Source organism: Labrus mixtus, chromosome 20, assembly GCF_963584025.1.
Source record: "Labrus mixtus chromosome 20, fLabMix1.1, whole genome shotgun sequence".
In the NCBI taxonomy this organism is placed as follows: Eukaryota; Metazoa; Chordata; class Actinopteri; order Labriformes; family Labridae; genus Labrus; species Labrus mixtus.
In genome coordinates this window covers 5945063-5958990 of record NC_083631.1, presented here as the reverse complement: position 1 = coordinate 5958990, position 13928 = coordinate 5945063, and the positions used below count along the sequence as shown (strand labels likewise).

Here is a 13928-nt window from a genome sequence, read left to right as displayed (position 1 = left end):
GGGAGAATCAAAGAGACTTCAAAGGGGTGTCACAAAAACAGGCAGATGCTGTGGCTCAGCGTTACACTCCCCCCTCCTCTTCTCTCCTCCTCCAGTCCTGACGCTGGCACACACAGTCGAATCCACTTCTGCACACACATGCATACACGGGCAAAGAGCCACACGTGGTCGTACGCATTCACACACGATGCCATGCAATTTATAGAATAAGAGGTAAGAAACAAACATCCTGGATCTTCACGACCCACTCCCCCTGTCTCTTGAAATCACCAGTCTCATTGCTTTGCTTCTGCCTTCAAGGGCAACCAGCTATTAGATCTGAGCCCTGAAGAGTCTTTAATGTATAATTCTCTCTTTAACAAATGTGGCTGATCCGTCCTCTAAAGAGAGAGAGAAAAAAATCTTTTAATAAGTTAGAGTATAATCTGCCAGAACAGAGGCATTGGTGATGACACTTCAGAAAGTGAAGGAGGCCAAAAGAGCATGTTCTCTTTGGAAAGTGAGAGAGCACAGCCGCGTCCACGGGGCACATTTTTAGCATGCTGATGTGGAGCTTTGTGACGAAGCAGCTCCTGGTGGTGACAATAGGAGGGTGTCTTGTGAAACTTACTGAGTCTAATGGTGTCAGCTATGAAGACAAAGGAGTGGCAGACAAACTGAAGAAATAAAAGGAAAAGATGGAACGCTGGTTAATGGAGCACATCAAGTGAAAACGAGTGAAGTTAAATGCAGATGGGAGCCAAGGTTAATGTTTTTTTTTTTTTTTTTACATGAATGACTGCACAAACATGCAAGCGTGACTGATGAGTTCTCTGATAGCATTTTCACCAATGTGCTTCTGTCCTTGCTAACTTGATCATGACATTTGTTTAGGCAGAATCCTTGACTGACTCAAGAACCAGGATGTGCTGGAAATACAGCAGACCATGGTCCCACTTTGGAAAGATGCCACTGCTCGTGATGCTTCTGTGATATAGGAGCGTTTGTTTTGTAAAGGAAAATTTGTCTTTTGATTAACATATGTAGAAGGATCTCTGCTTTGGAATCTTATTTTTGATCCACATGATAACAGATTAAAAATGGATAGCCATCAGTTCCAAATGTTTCAAACATTAGTCCAGTTTTGCTGCTTTGGGAATATGTTTGTGGATCACTGCCAGATATGAACGACTGAATGAAATAAGAAGAAAGTGAAGATGTCATCACTATGAACAGGAAGTTGTTATGACTTGGCAAACACAGGTGCATCTAATGGGAATTATAATGACTGTATTCCACAGTGGCAGTGGCAGTGCCAGCGCCCTGGTATTATTCATGCTGGCTTAATGACATGGCTCAAAGGCACGCCTCAATGGAACAGAGTTTGAAGTCATCATTAGCTAGTGTACACTTGTGCTTTTCCTGCTGAGATGAATACATGTGAGTCAATAGTTAGCATTAGCATAACAGGCGGTAGATTTTTAGCAAGCTCTGATTGTGCATTGATTTAGCAAACTATTATTAAAGTGGCAATGAGTTAGCTTTGGGAGGTGATGGTAGGACAGAGCCAGGCTAGCTGTTCCCCCCTGCTTTGAGTCTTTGTGCTAAGCTAAGCTAACTGTCCCTCTACCTCAACAGCAAATAAAAAGATGTACATGACTGTGGGGTAAATCTTATTAGCCGACTTTGGCAAGAAAAAAAAAAGCACATTACAATATGTGTATGATCATGTCCTTCAACAACCTTTCACAACAGTCTGTGAAATAAACAACAACACTGCACTTATTTTCAAGCTGACCTTACCACAGTCTTATCACTTGTTGTAACTTATTTATTGTGATGAACTCTTTGTGTTACCAGTCAAGTCTAAAAATCATTGTATCATTCCGGTCCAAGAAAATAAGGAAGAAGTGAGCTGCTTAACAGAGACTAAAAGTGAAAATTAGACTAAATGGAATCAACTCCTATCATGGAATGAAAACCATGTGATTAAGAAAAGGGTTCTATGTAACAACGCTGTATGAGAGAGAGACTTAAACACATCATCTGATCAATGCACTGAGAGTCTTAGCAACATAAAGGATACTAAGCAGTAAATTATTCTGACAGTTTCTGCCTGAAAAGGAATGAATGAATATTATATTAAGTGTTAAGATGGATATACCATACATAGAATGTGTATGCCTTATGTGGTGAAACTAAGCAAAGACAATGCAGGTAAGAGTGTCGTTACAAATGTCTAACTGTTGTCAGCCACATTACTCTTCATCTGCAAAGCCTGATGTGATGTATGCACATATTAAATAGCTTCATAGTTTGAAAGGGAGCGGTATTACGCAGCACATCACAGAGAATCAATCATCAGTGAGGACTCCGCTCGTGATCAATGCTCCTGAATGAAAAAAAGAAAATCTGGGCTGGTCCAGAACTGCTCAGGCGTATATTGAAATCGTGATGAAATCATTTAGAGAATCACAAAATGCAGTGACATGTCCAGCTCAGCGGGATACTCATCTGCTACGTAGTAACAAGACAATGATCCACTTGACAATACTCTGAGATGTCAGGGACCAATCATTTGGTAAATGACAACACACAAGCACCGCAACGATCAGTGTGCGCTCTGTTCTAGCTGTCCGCCTTGTTCTCTTCATCAGACATCCTTCTTTGACTTAATCTGTCATCACCCTCTTCATTTGACTCATCATGATCACGTACTCGGGATTGAAACGCTTTGAAAAATTGACAGCATCATTATTTAGTCCACCACGGCCCAGAAGAAAGACCTCACAAGGCTCCCGCTCTCTCCCATGCTGTTTGAAGTCCAGATGGCATGTACGTACGTTCCTTTAAAAAAAAAGAAAAAAGAAAAAAGAAAAGCATAATAATTCAGGAAAATAATACCCGGTAAGTGAGTTTTAAGGAGGAGCCGGTAGAAGAAGAAAAAAGAAGAGAGAACAAACAATTCTGTCGTTTGTTTGCATCAAAAAGAAAAAGAAAACAAGGCTTCAATGAATTTATAATGCTGGCCCTAGTTTTTGAAGTCAAACTCTTGCTGATGTTTAAATATTGAGAAGCCTCATAAACTCAAAACTGAGTGTATTTAGAAAAAAATATCTACTGTGAAATATATGAAATTATTTTATCCTATAATGCATTTAACTTTGACATTCTCCAAAGAATGCTTAGAGGGAGAAGTTTCACAGAGAATATGAAATAACAAGAGTTATTTGGCAGGTTTAAATCGTGGTGTGAGAGAGAAACTTTTCTTCTGGTGTGACTATCGATGCATCGCTGGATGTGCAGATAATGTACGGTTTTTCATCGCAGAAAATCACAGGAGACGAAGCCATGAAGGAAGTCCACTACAACAGGATTTGAGTTTGTTAAGAGGGTACACTGATGTCTACTAAAATCTCTCTTCCCCTGGGGGGGGGGGCATTGATCAGCTAACAGCGCAACACTGATCTAGCTGGAGGCGATCATGTTTTACCAACATTTCATCATCCTGGACGGACAAGTGAAGCTTCCTTTTAAACTAAACGGGTCAAAAACAGTTAAAAAGAACGTTTATTCTTTTAAGAGACAAGAAAATTCAGATCCACAGGGATGGAAAGAGGGAGTTAATCCTCAGAGTCAGTGAGATGCCAACTACACACCATACCTTAAATGCAAGGTAACCTCATGCAAGGTAGTTTTTAAAGGTAAAGAATGATGCAGTTCCTGAGTTTCTAAGAAAACAAACTCCATCAGGAGGAGGACAGTGTGTCCCTGAGTGTGTTTTTTATTTCATCTCTTCCCTCCAATCGCCACTACGACTCATTGGCTCTGCTTCTCAAACACAGCACAAGAGTCAGGAATATGATTTATTATCGTCCCACCGCATCAAGGGGACGAGTGGGTGCAACTCATACTGTGGAGTGGATGACTGACGTCTGCTGTCACCTTAGCCAACTTCCTCACCGCGAAAGTCCTTCCACTGATTCCAGGAAGACTGAGAGAAAGTTTGAGAAGGAGAGAGGCAGAGATAATGAGGCCTGAGTTCAGTCGCTACAGCAGGCTGTTGAGTTTTCTGTCACCGGCATTCGGCACTTGATGATAATATCACGGTCCATCTGACCCAATGTGGATAAAATATGTTGTTTGCCGGGCATGGAAAAAGTCCTGAGACCTCAAGAAGCAAAAGAGAAATGAAAGGAGAGAAGAAGCTGTAGGATGGGCTCATGTTTGTTTACTGTATGCTTAGACAAATTGCTGTTTTAAAAAAAAATCTATTCACATTTTCAGAACTTCAGCAGCCCTGTGTTATGTGTCCAGAAAGGCTGTCAGAGAAAGCCACACAGCTATCAGCGTGGCAGTACAAGTTCTCCAGGGGTAAACAACTTTGGTGTATAGCAAAAGTGTTTAATAATAAGTGGCTCTGCAAAATGTAAAAAAAGGCTCATGTTTAATACATATCTGCTGCTGGTGTGTCAGCTTCTTGTCACTTTAACAGCGCCTCCGTGGAACAGCACTTCCAGGGAGTCAAGCAGGCTCACATACTAACCAGTTTCCTCAGACCTCACAATCCTGTCCTCATCCAGGCCTGAATGAAAATGTGGCTTGCTGCCGCTTGAACATCTGACACACAGGCAGACGTCTGATCTGCACTCGAAATGCTGCGTGAGCAAGCTGAGCATATGAGATGAGTACGGGGGGGAAGTTTGTTTTCTGTCAGCTCCCGAAGATCCTAAATTTGTCAAACTATGCGTCACTTTGACACGAGCACGACGGCGCGTTATCAGCTGAAATGTCCTGTTGTGACGGCATCTCCAGAAAAAATAAAAAAACACACACACACACTTAGCCGGTGCCATCAGTGCTGTGAAAGGCATTTCCCCAAAAATATAAGACAAGGGAACATTTGGGAGGCAATGAAAGGGGAAAAAAAACTCTGCTTTTCATGATATATAGCTTCATGCTTTTGAGACAGCCGAGCAGTTAAATAATGTACAGCTATGGCGGTTTAAGACTTCTTCTAAAGGTCTATATAATGATTGCCTCAATGTTTCAGAGAAGTTATTAATGACAAATTACTCGAGGTAGCATCACTCCAGGGGCGGATTTTGAAAAACAGCGGCTGCATTTTGTCCAGTTACCTTGTTAACACCTAAAATGTAACCAGTAATAAAACAAGTGAGCGCCTTCATTGTCTGATAGCGTTCCATTTTACAGGAAAAATCACTTTGTTATTAAAGGTTAACATGAATCTCATCATACTTTTACGATGACTAAATAAAAAAAAAGCTAACGCTAAGTACGATTCCTTCCCAAATCATCGGAGCCTGACGCCATCAGTGCACACATTTGGTGTGAGCAAATTGTGTCCACAAAAACAACATATTTCCTCCTGAATCCCATCTCCAGCTATCAGTCAATAAAGTAAATCTCTGCACGCTGACTATGTCCATTGCATCAGCAAGCCTGAGGAGTCAAACACTACCCCACAGCTGGGGTCTGGTTTGTCCAATGGCTTCCCACAGAGCTCCAAGCTAGCCCAGGCTGGAGAGAGGCGAAGACAGAGCGTGGGGTTTTGAGATGAAGACCTGCTGCTGGTTTGGTTAAACTCGAACAGAATAGCCTCTCAGTGTCAGATGAGTCCGTTAATATAGTCCCAAAATGTCAAACAGTCATTGTGTCCGCCAATGCTGCAATAAGAGAGTAACCACCGGTTTCCGGAGGGAGATGGCTACCTGCAGTGAGAGCAGAATGCTCACGTTGAGATTGACTTTTCTGGGGAGTACAGGGAGCTTGACGCTGGTCTACAACCGTACAGCGGAAAATAAAAGACAAATTCAAGCCAGGGTGTTGGAATGAAAGCTTGGCGCTCAATTGAGCGAAATTTCTTCTTCTTCATCTGGCTACCTGTGGTTTCTGCATTTCAAGTCTTTTCACTTCTATCGCAAAATCCTGCAGCGGTTAAAAAAAAAAGATCAGTTGGGACATTAAGTTGGGAAAGTGTTTTTTGTTTCGTATTTTCTCATTTAAAAAAAAAAAAACTTTCTGTTACGCGTTTCATTGATTTTACGAAACTAAAGTTTATTCCAATTCAACGAGCAAAAATCCTTATTGTTCCGTGCACTCGCGCTGATATTACAGTGATTCTTTTAAATGATTCACACCCAATATCAATATCAGTTTTTGTTCAAGAGAAAAGGTGTCTTAACCCGCTGTGCTTTTGAAACCCCAGAATGGGCAAAAAACAAAATGGTTGTCCACAGGAGAGCGGTGGGTCAGCATGTGTGTGTGCAAACGTGGATCAGTGGAGACCCCCTACCTGGGCATCGCGCTTCCTCCACTCCTGGGTGTGCTGTTGGTGCTGTTGCAGGGCGGCCCTGGCCTGCCTCTCAAGGCTGCTCACCTCCCGCTGGCGCTCCTGGACCAGGCTGTCCTTTTCCGCGCTGTGCTGCTGCTGTAGCCGCGTCCTCTCCTGCTCGTGCTGCATGCGCTGCTCAGCCATCTGATTGGACAAGCAGGCAAAGAGAGACTTCATCAGCCAACACACACTCAGAGCAACCCTGTCGTCATGACAACTTGTCCATCCATTCATCCTCCCTTTTCGTCCTATTGCTTTCACCCCTTGTCTCCACCTAGAACACCCAAGAAATTAGGCAAAAATCGGAGAGAAGGTGGGGAGAGAGCGAGAAAAGTTTCTCTGCTTCCTCACATTGTCAGAGGTCGACATGATGTGATGTGTTTACATCTAGCTTGCGCCCCTCGCCCTCCCACCTCTGTTGCCAATTGAACGGACTGGCCCTCAATGTCCCTCTCCTCTCTCTCTCCAAATCTGTCCCCCTCGCCCTATTCTGTAATCGGCATATAAAAGAGCAGTTAGTTTGGGCTAAGCACGGAGCTGGTAGGGGTTAGCCATCTGGCTGCAGAAGCTACCCAGCGCCCCATGCTATGAGCCTGACAGCATGTGAAAATCGGCTTAGGCGATGAATATGATGACCATAATAAACAGAACGGGAAAAAAATGGAGGCGTCAAAGAAAGAGGAAAGTAGTAGAAGAAGGAGATGCTAAACATTCTCGACACTGTTTTTACCTGCTAGTTTATTCTGAGGATGAATTCAAGCACTTTCAATTCCATTCACTCTGCTCACTAATCAATATCACAATTAATGGGATTATGCTTAAATAGCAATTACCAGCCAGCTATAATTGGGGTTTATGTTGCAAATGAAGGATATCTGAAGGCAGAGTTAAGCAAAGACCCATCACTGAGAAGGCTTGGGTACAGTATACACATACAGTAGAATTCAGTCTTAGTGCATTAACAACCAGCTAAACACAATGAAGTTAAAAAATAAAATACTTTTAATGGAACACAAAGGCCTCATTTCTCAGGGCTTAATCATCCTGTCAACAGAAGCAAGTCTGGATTGCAGCACAACTGTGTGCAGAGTCACCTGCTGAGAGGTGAGCCTTGCCAGCAGAGCTCCCAGTCCAAAGCTCCAAGCCTTTCCCAGGCTCTGTTTCGTTCCCACTCCCCCATGGCGGGGGGGACCAGTGACCCCCACACGATCCTGCAGTGAAGCCTCAGCCGGTGCCATGAAAGGATTGCAGGGGCCTGGGGCCCATTTGCCTCCCTGCTTTGAAGCTAATCCCTAGCACATTGTGCTTGACGGCACCCTACCTGGGCAGGGAAGCGGAGATCCAGAGCCTGTATGCCCGGTGCCTCTCTATCCGTCCGCCTATCTTCGGCTGTTGCATGCTATTCAGAGCAGGTGATGAATGAGGGACTATCTACAGGAAGCCGGATTCCGTACCCAGCACCCAGGAGGAAGGCCACAATGGACACTTCATTTTGGCAGCCAAGGAATAACCCTTGAGCTTTTGGGAGAGCTTTGCTCAATGCCCTCTAAAAAAAAAGGCCAACGGGAAGAATTTTGAGCATGATCAAAAATGTTGTTTATCTTCGGATCTCAGAAACCCAAATCACATAAAGTACTCTGTTAGGATGTCACAAATGCCGTTTCTTGAGGACTTCACATTAGAAAAACTCCAGGCAGAATGTGGGCAACCTCTCCCACATGTTGCCACTAGTGAGCTGATGATGTGAACGCTATAACACAGACAGAGAAGTTTGCACTACCTTCATTTTCCATTCAAGGACGTGCGGGATGGAAATAAGATCCAGAGTCACAACACGTTGTCCTACAGGGAAAGTCAGAGTCATACAGCAGCTCAAGTTCGAGATGGAAATTGCTACCGAGAACTCCACAGCAGGACAGCAGGACATGCAGTAACAGAAACTGGGGGAGGACATCGTGGAGAGTCTCAGGCAATGGGGGAGAAAAGAGGGGATCTGACGTGAAACGAGAACGAAAAACTGGGCATGATAGATCCATTGTGAGTAAACTGCTAAAGAAAAAAGACGGTGAGTAGATGACAGAGAGCAGACCCAGCAAGGAGCCTGGTTGTGACATCACGTAGCGGCAGCGTGAAGCGGAGGATGCTGGGTGCTGCGGTTCTTAAAGGGGCCGGTGTGGCGTTTGTGAGAGAAGGCTGAGTCGGTTAGAGCACAGCTTGGTGCCACAAATGCAGAGTGGGTACGGGGTGTTACTGCACAGCACGACTCCTGTCAGCCTATGCTGACATGGTTGTGCCTGTGTGCATTGCTGGCATTGAGATGGGACAGTGAGGTAATGGGCTCCTTTCAGCCCCAGGGGAGGAAATCTGAAATGTTTGGGGAAGGAGGAGGGTGTAGAGGAGAGCAGAACAGAAGCCCTGTCTGGTCTCAGCAGGGGAGGCTGGAGTGAGTGTGAAAGTGTGGAGGGAGAGATGAAGAGAGAAAACCTCTTTATTCTTCACTGTAGGGGTTTAAAACTGAACATGGCCAGTGAGTGGCGCTCAGTCTGGATGTGAGAATCTGTGAGCAGAAATGACATACATTTGCACGTCTTGTTCGTCATGTATTGCCACATTCTAACATCTGAAGAGTGAGGCTGTTGAGATTTCCCTCAACTGTTAATGTCATGACCTCAGATCAGCCGTCTGACCTCACTACGTCACTCCGACGTCAAGTTGCAGAGTTCTGTCGGGACACCATGACGTCAAGCTGCCAGGAGATTCAGCTGGAAAACAACTCCTTCATACATAGCTCCCCCTTTTTTAAAAGTCTGACTGAAGCTGCCCCCTTCGGGAAATATTCTTTTGTGAGCCTCTGAATGGACAAACTTGACCCCTGCAATCTTTTGGCACCAATCTCAGTGATGCAGGCATGCAGGCATGAGAGAGCGGCTGAATACAAAGTGCTTGATGTTACACGTGAAGAAAAACACAGTTACAGGAATGTGCACGGTACAAAAAAAAACAACTGAGCTCACAGCAACTCATGAATAACAACATGTCTTCAGTGCATGTACATATGAAACATTTCCTTTCTATTTTTTTCCACTTCCAATCTCACTGTGCAGCTAATGTCAACAGGACTCTTATCAACTTCATCCCAAAGACAGGCCCTTTGTCTTTATATGTTTTTATCTACGAGACAAAAGCCGTCCTGATGTGCTGCTAACCCTGTGTAGTTTGCTTCAACTGTCAACTGCACCCCCCACTCTCGAGCAGCAGATGATAATCGTCAGTTGAATATTTCTTGCGATGCTTTGATTACTAACCTGTTTTTCACATGAGACAGAATTTGTGATTCCTCAGAGCAATATTCAAAAAACACTAATGAGACGTCACAGTAACTGCATCGTTATAGAGCGATAAAAACGTCCTTTGTGCATCAGGACAATATTTTTTATGGTTCAAAAAGCATTTTCTTTTACTTTATATGACAATAGCCCGTGTTGCTATTTTTTTTTTGTTGCTAAGAACAAAAAAAAAGCATTTCTCATTTTCACCCTTTAAACTGTTGTTTTTTTGGTGGATGTTTCTAAAAGGTTTCGACATAATAAATACATCCTAATATTTTAAATCTATCATTGTCAACAATCACAAGAAATGTCTATAGCACGGTACAACCAAAAGCATTCCGCCATGGAGCAAACCAATAACAAAGAAAGCATTTCTCTAGTACTAGAGAACAACACTGGTCTTATATCCTCCGCTTTAAGCTATTTACAGCAAATTACACGCAGCGTAAACTCCATCTGGCCTGGAAATGAGTGTTCACATGCTTATTAACCAGCAGACTGAGTGTTGGTGTGGTGAATGGAAATCAATCATGTCGTGGATTCAGATGGGAAGTGGTGATGTTTTACTCCATGCTAGCTTTACATTACAACAAAATCTGATTTTTTTTAACGTCTTAGGTGAACGAGGGTTGGGCGGTGAACTTTAAATGTAATGTTGATTTAACATGCTACCACTTTGTGCTATGAAAGTCACAGAGTTGTAACGGGGGGGAGGAAGTGATCCCACATCTGTATAGCCATTGGAGGTAGTATTAGAGGCGTTACAGGGGCGAGACAGAACGGCAGAGCCAGCGAGGAGAGCGGTGGTGTGTGTGTGTGTGTATGTATGTGTATTTCAGAGTATGTGTGTATGTGAAGCACCCTTTGTTACTTTACACGTTGTGCTTCCACAACCGCCATAACGCACAAAGGTGTAGCCTCGTTATGAGCGGTTACAGACCTGCACTCTGAAAAGGGCTAGTGTTTACTCTCTAAAGGCAAAAAAATATAAGTTAGAATTTCCCAGAGCGAGAAAGAGACATCTGCAAAGTGATCCTGCCATCAGGAACTGCTGAAGCTTTTCCTTTTACTTTGTTTAAAAAGATGAAACCAGCAAAGCTTTGACAACTTATGAAGTGACTCAAACTCAAATGGATTATCAAACTACAGGACAACTCATTTCTCTTGATTGACTAATCAATTAATTGTCAGTTGAATTGGATCTGGAAAACTCAATCTCAGACTGACTAAAATGTCAGTGGCAGAAATAAACTCTGCTCCATACTGTATATTCTGCAATTATATTAATTATGGTCCAATTTCATTTAATGCTCTATATATGACATTTCTTCCTATCAGCAAGAAAATAGTTTCTATTCTCCTAATCGAAGAAGAGCAACAGAGATGTGATGATAAGAGGAAGGTGCGCCTGCTGCACAGATTGCTTTAAATTTCAATTGGCAACGTTTAAGATATTTACTGAGCTGCAATCCAAGCTTGAACTAAAGCGTGTCTCTTATCACGAGGAATAAATCAGCTGGAACAGATGGAGAGGAATACCAAGACTGAACCTAATGGATGTCAGTCCCCTCCGCTGGCTCCAGAGAGCCCAATGTTTGCTGCTAATAAAGGAAGGATAACAATGTGACGATGATGAAGGAGGTAAGAGGAGACATCATGAGCACAGAAGCAAAAACACAAATCACTCATGCAGATATACAGTAGGTCGTTAAACACACGCAGACACATCGATGGAGAGTTCTAGACTCATACAGACCTGTTGCTCATATTTCTGTCTGAGTGCATCAAGTTGCTGAGAGAACTCTTTGGCCTGGTTCTCCCTGAGAAACTTGGAGCGGTTCAGGTCCTCCTCCACCTTCTCCATCTGTAACGAATAGCAAACTGTTCAATTTCATTTTTACTGTATAAGATTCATGGTAAATAGACTTTTCAATGCGCTTTTTGACTAAATGTCACATTCCCTTTCCCGTTAACCACAAATCATTTTTTATTTCACTGGTTTGAAATTCGTTTTTTTTTTTCAATTCAAAAAGGTTTGAATGCTTTTTTTGTACTGTCTTAATCCAACAAGACTTTAATTCCTGTTTAGAAACAAACAAGCTTTTATTTTGAAAGAAAATGACGATCTTGTGATAGACCGAGGGGTACACTATTAACTTAACCACGTAAGAAGGGAGCTTGTAACAGATCGAAAAGAGGACGGTAAAAAAGGGAAATGTTTGATGACACGAGGAAGATTTTACTGAGCTGTCTAGGAGTTTTTAAAGATTTCCTTTCAGGCTTTTTATGGCTCCATTGAAAAGATGGGTAAGTGGACAGTCGGAAATCAGGGATAGCGAGAGTGGGGAATGACCGCCTGTGCGGGAGTTTATTTTTTAAGTGAAATGAGCCCTTCAATGGCCCAGAGGTGTCCGTCTACTACATCTCTGTGGCTACAGGAAGACGCTGTCAGTGCGTTGGCTACGGTGCACATAAAGGGACAAAATAGAATATGATAAAAAAATAAATGGATGAATTAATACTGACCTCAATCGCTTAAAGAGTAATATGTTAACACTGATGGCCTTATGTTGAACACATTATAATGTAACCTTAGCTACCTGGTCTTCATCCTGCTGATGTCAGCGTGGATTTGAACGTTGGACTCATATTTTCAGCTCTTACTACAGAGTTGCCTACAGAGTTCTTCCAACCCACAGAGCTGCATTTGGTTTGATTTGATTCACAATGCTAATGTGCTTATTGGCTGACAATTAAATTTGATTCAAACACTTTTTTATAGAATTAATGTACAGTATGTTTGTGCTCCAGTGACACGGTCAAACTTACATTAAGTGGTTTTGAAGAATGAGGAACAGGTTTCTTAATAGAACCAGGTTTCGATCCCTACGTCTGTCTACTGAGCAAATTTCCACTGTGAGAAGAGGCACTTTACCACAGACCCCTGAATCCACCTGTGATTTAAAAACTATTCATAATATTTCCTAAATCTACATTAGGACATAAACTTTTGAATAAAATCCTGCTCTGTATATTTCAGTAGTTCTAGTGCATGCATGCATTGTTAATACGTGCAGAACTTACAAAACAAAAGCTTTCATCTGCGGCAGAGTGATGCTGCTGTTAACATTTTCTTTTAATTGCAAATTAATGAGACGCCATCGGGAAGAAATATAATCAACATGTTAGGAACTTATTATAACGCCACGTTACTACAGCACATCAATGCATTCACTTATTCATCAAAGTGGAATATTATAATAGCTATGAAATATGTAATAGCAGTAGTTGACATTACATATTCACAGGTGCAAATAACTGCAGCTCAAGGACTCTTAAAAAAAGAGTTAGGTAAGACAAAGTAGTCGAGTTACTTCATCTTTGAGACCGTGTTTGTATTCTGTAAAAAAATATGTCTTCCACAGTCTTCTACTTTTGTTTTTTTTCTGTTCAGATGATAATAATCACCACAATTGGACATGTAATTCACTGAAATGCTTCTGTATCTCGCCTTTGCTGTGTGTGACGCTCAGGAAATGCTAAATTTGTTTTGATTAATCCTTTTTAAAACGCCGAAGCCTCCTTTGAACTGAGCACGCAACAGAGATTTGATTCTGTATGGTGCTTCTTTTTTTCACAAGCCAAATAGGGCAGACTCTTTCCTTTAAGTGCAGCCTGAAAGTGGGATGCTGGTTTCAAAATGAGAGAAAGACAGAAGAGAGGAAGAGAGTGATACAGATAATCCACTTAGATACAACACCATGAGCAGACAGAGAGGAAAGAAATGATGAGAGGAAAGATGGAAGGATAGGGGAGGGGGAGAAGGAGTACAAAACTTCTTTTGAAGTTCCTTCTTCAACATTAAAGCTGGAGCGGGAGAACGTGATGGAGTGACGAGAGGGGAAGACGGAGAGCGAATGACAGGGATAGAGAAGAGGCTGCTCCTCTCTCCTGTGGCTTTTATGTGGGCTGAGGATAAAGTCAGATTGGGGACCAGGATGCCAGGGGCTCAGAGGGAAAAAGAAGCATGGAGCACGAGATGGGAGGATGAGAACAGGAGAAAGGAGTAGGAGGAGATAGTATGGCAAAACAGACATTTTCTAAGCATGAAGAAATTATGACGATATCACCCCCCTCCCACCCCAAACCCCCTCCCCAAAAACATGTATCCTTGTACTCCCAGAAATCAAATCAAAGTTTCCTTCCAGAAATTTGTGAAGGCCACTTTAAAGCTTTTAATATAAAAGACCTTTATTTGGTTTGTA

General features: G+C 42.6%; 1 protein-coding gene across 5 annotated transcripts in view; it reads right to left on the bottom strand.

Moving 5' to 3' along the window:
• Positions 1-13928, bottom strand: part of cep112 (centrosomal protein 112) — a 102544-nt gene that overhangs the window by 44021 nt on the left and 44595 nt on the right. For all 5 annotated transcript variants that reach the window (XM_061026487.1, XM_061026490.1, XM_061026489.1 and 2 more), the window contains 2 exons: positions 11420-11527; positions 6296-6478 (listed from right to left, as the gene is read on the bottom strand). In XM_061026487.1, the coding sequence (XP_060882470.1) occupies positions 6296-6478; positions 11420-11527 (291 nt within the window). The remainder of the gene's footprint in view (positions 1-6295; positions 6479-11419; positions 11528-13928) is intronic.